The 6000-nt window shown below is 45.8% G+C and overlaps 1 protein-coding gene across 1 annotated transcript in view; it reads left to right on the top strand.

Annotated features, from left to right (window-relative positions):
• The first annotated feature begins 2991 nt into the window (after nt 1-2991).
• The window catches only part of LOC103078851 (protein SOGA2), a 111367-nt gene continuing 108358 nt past the window's right edge, over nt 2992-6000 (top strand). Inside the window, 2 exon segments of the mRNA XM_082931121.1 lie at nt 2992-3189; nt 4817-4975. Of these exon segments, the coding sequence (XP_082787247.1) occupies nt 2992-3189; nt 4817-4975 (357 nt within the window).

Raw genomic sequence — 6000 nt, 5'->3', positions numbered from 1 at the left:
GGGCACGACCCCGTGTCCCCTGCATCGGCAGGCGGACTCTCAACCGCTGCGCCACCAGGGAAGCCCTAACGCTCTACTCTTTATGGAAGGATGGCAGGCACAGGCCTGTTTTGAAGCTTGCAGCCGGCAGTTGGTCTCCTCCAGCGTGGGTTGGGTCAAGGGCACAGCTTCCATGGCTCAGTGCAGTGATCGGAACAACCTCTTTGCTGCAGGTTGAAAGGACCTTCCTGAAATAGGTGGGTTCTCCAGGCACCTGAAGAGCCCAGCCTGTCTGTTCTCTTCATGGATGTTCCAGTGACCGGCCTCTGTGCTCGGCCCAGTAACTCCCAGTGCCAACAAATTTTCCTGCCGGGAACAAGATTGACAGGAAGAGGTCTCCCCGAAATAAAAAACAGCAATGAAACTTGCTTATACATCGTAACATTTTCAACGCTAAGATTTAACTTAAGACACATGAGAACATCTTATATTTTTAATGAGGCTGTCATCACTGGTACAGAAATTCTGTAAGAACACTTAGCAGATGAGAACAAAAACGTTTTATTCATTTGACCACTAGGAATGTTGGTAAAGCTTTCCTCTTTAACATCCGTTCTCCTTGGTGGTCCGTTGAAACAGGCTCCACTTGGAGTCTTGGTCAACTGAGTAGGTAATGCTCTTGGTCAGGTGGTGTGGACAGAGTGGGAGAACCTACAGACTGGGGCTTGGGGGAATGAGGTGCCACATCTGTGCCCTTTCCCATATAGGTGGTGGCTGCACACAGGTGGGGTTGGCTGGACAATTGTTTTCACCGCATTGGCACCAGTCTGTATTTTTCCACAAAGTTTCCCAATTCGTTTGTTACACTTCTTGGACCTAATCTTACCCAGAGGGTAAGATGCTCTTCAGGAGATTCCCTTCTAGTCAATCTTTTGTCTACTTGAGGCTCTGGTGTTAGGAAACTCTTGTTCTTTATTGTAAATAAATCCCTGGGTTTAAGAAGAAATGCAGGATTAGCAAAGGGTGGTCAGGCTCCAGGAACAAACTGCATAGGGTGAGAGCTGACAAGTAAGGGTGTCCACGTTTGGGAGAGTTTTTCCCTTGAGCCTCAGTATTAATTGAGCCAAACAAATGGGAATGGGGAATTCTCTGGCGGTCCAGTGGTTAGGACTCCTAATGTTCACTGCCGAGGGATGGAGAACTAAGATCCCACAAGCTGCGTGGTGTGGCAAAAAAAACAAACGATGAACGAGTGTACCCTAATCTGGAGGCATTTATGCCATCAATTATCGAACTAATCAAGACAGTTCTAGAATGCTTTTTTTAATCTCCTGCCTTCCAAATTTCTCCTTGTTGAAGTCTTTATAATAGAATTTATATCTCATCACATGCTGCAGCTGTGTCTATGGGTTGGGAAGAATTTTCCAGGACCAGACTGCAAGACTGGAACAAAGCCATGTGCGGGGATGTCTGGTTTGGGTCCTGTTTAGGATTTGGTCTTTCTAGGTGTTGACTGAGGTTAATGGGTAGTAATTCCACAAATATTTATTGAGGGCCTGCCGTGTGGCTCGCACTGCCCTGGACACTGGGAGACACCAGGTGTCTGCCCTCCTGGCGCTTACCTTCCTGGGTGGGCGACAGATGATGAACAGGAAGAAACACAGATAACATTAGGCAGCGGTAGGAGGCGGTGGGGAGGGGCAGGGCCTGGACTAGAGATGGGGGGGGATGGCAGGGGGTGGCATTGTGTGCCTTCCAAGTTGTGTGACCGTGTGACTGTGAGCTCTGCAAAGTGCTGGGGAGGAAGGGGAGGCCATAACAGGTGAAAGGCCTCCAGCTGCCTGGACCCTGTGGAAGCAGCAGGGTGGCAGGGAAGGAGGGGGTAGCATGCAGGTGCTGGGGAGGACCTGGAAGAACTTTGTCTGATGCGGAGCCCCCTGGAGGGCATGAGTAGGGGGAGGAGGTCTGAGTTACTTATGAAAAGGGTAGGTCTGGGTGGAGCCTGAGCTATAGAGAGGAAGCGGGGCACCCAGGTGATGGATGGGCTTAGCTGTGTAAGTCTTACCTGTGGCTCTCTTGAGAGGGATGGAGGCGGGAGAGCCGCAGGTATTTGGACTTTGAGCTGACAGCACTGCGTTGGCTGTGGCCCGGCATGCGGCGGGGAGGGAGCCAGGAATAACTCCTGGGTTTCTCCTGTACCCGCGTGCCTTCACGCTGACACCAGAGTGGAGTGGAGATGGGAAATGCAGGGCAGGCGAATGGGAAAAAAACAGCGCACGAGGTTTTATCTTTATTTTTTTTAAACATCTTTATTGGAGTATAATTGCTTTACAATGGTGTGTTAGTTTCTGCCGTATAACAAAGTGAATCAGCTATACATATACATATATCCCCATATCTCCTTCCTCTTGCGTCTCCCTCCCTCCCACCCTCCCTATCCCACCCCTCTAGGTGGTCACAAAGCACTCTGATCTCCCGGTTTTATCGTTAGAATCATAAGTCAAGACAATTTTAGGGACATTTGCGGGTATGTTATAATTCCCAGACAATTCACAGTTATGACCCCACTAAAGTCTGTGTTCTTTGCAGGCAGTGTCTGTCTTACTGCCTAGATTGTGTCTTAGAGACGCGGGTTTAGGTCAGCGTTTGGTTTGAATCTAAAGGTTTAATTATCTGCAGAGATGACTTCGTTTATGGTGATGATTATGTAAGGAAAGATTGGGAGCAGGATAAATGCTGAGAGCCTGCAATGCATAATCCATGCTCGTTTTTGGCTTCTGGGTCCATAAGATCTGAACAGACATCTGGTGATAACTGTCTTGCATGAGAATTTCCAGAGTCCCTGTGTCGTATCACACAGTTGTGGCCAGAAGCCGACAGGTAACTGTGCAGAAGGTTCACAGTATTGCAGAGCAGGGTTGGATGGACGACTCCATCCTTTCTGAGGGACCTGGCTTCTCAATCTCCTCTGTCTGGCTTGTGTAGGATGAGTTGGATGAACTCCGTGCTGAAATGGAAGAGATGAGAGACAGTTACTTAGAGGAAGATGTTTACCAGCTACAGGAGCTTCGGCGGGAACTGGACCGCGCCAATAAAAACTGCCGAATCCTGCAGTACCGCCTCAGGAAGGCTGAGCAGAAGAGCCTGAAGGTGGCAGAGACCGGGCAGGTGGATGGCGAGCTCATCCGAAGTCTGGAGCAGGACTTAAAGGTGAGTGAGCGGGGGCTTCCCTGGTGGCGCAGTGGTTGAGAGTCCGCCTGCTGATGCAGGGGACACGGGTTTGTGCCCTGGTCCGGGAAGATCCCACGTGCCGCGGAGCGGCTGGGCCCGTGAGCCATGGCCGCTGAGCCTGCGCGTCCGGAGCCTGTGCTCCGCAACGGGAGAGGCCGCAACAGTGAGAGGCCCGTGTATGGGGTGGGGGGGGGGGGGGAGGGGTGAGTGAGCAGGGTGGATGGGACATGGCTTCCCCAAAGGAGCCGCTGGGAGTTTCTGTACAATTCCACAGATTTGCCTAGGTTGTATCTTAGACATACAGGTTTCTGTACCATTTCTGTACAGTTGCAGACCTGAAACGCAACCCTCAGAACCCACTTACGCGATGTTCTGTTAGTGTTTCTCTCTTTCAACAGAATTCAGCTTAAATGTTCTTCATTCACGTGATGGTTTGTAAGGTGTGTGTAGCCATATGGCTTTGGACCAAGACTTAAATCCCTCATATGAACTGGAATCTTAACCCGCCCACCCCCCGAAAAAGAAAAGAAATTATCATAATAGATGTTCAATAAAAAAAGAATTAATACCTGCCCATTGATCTGACTGTTCTTTAGAAATTGTGCAGAAACTCCTACAGATCTGGAATATTTTAAAGATTGATTATCAATTCAGTTATAGTCAAAGACCACTTTTAAAAGTTGATCATAGCCACTTAACTTTTTTTTTTTTTTTTGGTTATTTAAGTTTCTAGGATGCAGAAAACCTGAAAGTACCATAACCCAAGTAAGACTTGTAGTGGTGATTTAACTGAAAGAGAAATAGGAACATAACTAATTGTCTAAAGTGTCTTTGAGAATCGTTGGTGGAAGTGGGAATGAGGTGAAGAAATCCCAGACTTTATTCCATTTGTCCTCTCCACCGTGGCTTCTCTCCTGCCCCAATTATCAAATCATTTATCTAGAGATGAATTATGTATAATGTCCTCCTTATTAGACGAGTCCTTAGGAAATCTCATTTAGCCTTTCATTTATGATAACAGGAAAAGGATCTTTATAACTATCAAATTTATAAACGACTAAGAAAATGTCATTCAATGTGATAAAAAGGTGATTTATATTTCTCACAAAAATCTCCTTCCTTATTTCCTTTTAGAAAGTAAAAATGTTTAACTGCCTTTAGCATTCAAATGTTTTACCAGAGTAGACAATTTAAAACTTGACTACATGAAACATCTACTGCATACAGAATTACTTGATTTGTTTTTTTTAAGCAGGTAGGTTTTGTATTATTTTGGGAAACGGAAATGTTTATTTTTTTTGATGATGATGGTGATGATTTTTAACTTGTCATTTAAAGCATGTGCTCCTGGGATATTCTAGAAGGAGCAGGGCCTTGCAAAGTGGCCTTTAATCCAGATGAATGTCATGTTTTCCCGTAATGTGGATTTCCTGTTTCAAACTAATACCTTCCTCCTTTAAAACTAGGCTTGTTAATATTGCCAGGATCTTTGCTCTTTGGTGTAATATAATATTCCTTAATGATTCTGCCTCTGAAGTTGTTTGGAGGTACCCTTAGCACACAGAAAGCTTCCCATCCTGATGACAGTCTCTGTGGGTTGGTGCAGGTGGCCAAAGATGTGTCGGTCAGGTTGCACCATGAACTTGAAACTGTGGAGGAAAAGAGAGCTAAAGCTGAAGGTGAGAATGAAACTCTACGACAGCAGATGATTGAAGTGGAAATATCCAAACAGGCCCTGCAAAACGAGCTGGAGAGACTGAAGGAGGTAAGTCAGACGTGGACGGTGATTTGCCCCTTGGGTTGAATTGTGAGGGACTTGGGACTCCAAGTGTCCTATTCTTTCTTACCATGGTCTAAGGCGGGGCGGCCAGCAACGGTTTGTATGGCCTGGGAACTAAGAATGGTTTTTACATTTTTCATAGCGTTGTTGGGAAAAAAAACCACACAGAAAATAAACCTAAAAAAGCAAAGATGATGATGTGACCGAGGCTGTCTTGCTTGCAAAGCCTGAAATATTTGCTCTCTGGCCCTTTATGGAAAAGGCTTGTTGAACCCTGCTCTAAAGCTATTTTTTATAATTTCCATTCTGATGAGCTGGCCGGTAATTGCCTTTATGGGTCCAAGCGAGGTATATTATTACTAGAATACAAAATAAGGTGGTAGCATTTTTCTCGAGAGCCTTCTCTTCCAGTGAGCTGGAAAATGTTACGCTTCTTCATTACCCTGTGTCAGCAGGTGATGGGTGTGTGCTGCCTGTGTCTGTTATTCAGCCAATATGATTTATTTATTTATTTAACATCTTTATTGGAGTATAATTGCTTTACGATGATGTGTTAGTTTCTGCTTTATAACAAAGTAAATCAGCTATACGTATACATATATCCCCATATCTCCTCCCTCGTGCATCTCCCTCCCACCCTCCCTGTCCCACCCCTCTAGGTGGTCACAAAGCCCCGAGCTGATCTCCCTGTGCTATGAGGCTGCTTCCCACTAACTATCTATTTTACGTTTGGTAGTGTGTATATGTCCATGCCACTCTCTCACTTCGTCCCAGCTTACCCTTCCCCCTCCCCATATCCTCAAGTCCATTCTCTAGTAGGTCTGTGTCTTTATTCCCGTCTTACCCCTAGGTTCTTCATGACTTTTTTTTTTCTTGGATTTCATATATATATGTTAGCATACGGTATTTGTCTTTCTCTTTCTGATTTCACTCTGTATGACAGACTCTAGGTCCATCCACCTCACTACAAATAACTTTGTTTTTTGGGGTTTTTAAAATTTATTTATTTT

Source organism: Lipotes vexillifer, unplaced genomic scaffold (genome assembly GCF_000442215.2).
Source record: "Lipotes vexillifer unplaced genomic scaffold, Lipotes_vexillifer_v1.1 scaffold447, whole genome shotgun sequence".
Classification (NCBI taxonomy): Eukaryota; Metazoa; Chordata; class Mammalia; order Artiodactyla; family Lipotidae; genus Lipotes; species Lipotes vexillifer.
Note: the sequence above shows the minus strand (reverse complement) of the source record. Positions and strands in the feature narration are given on the sequence as shown.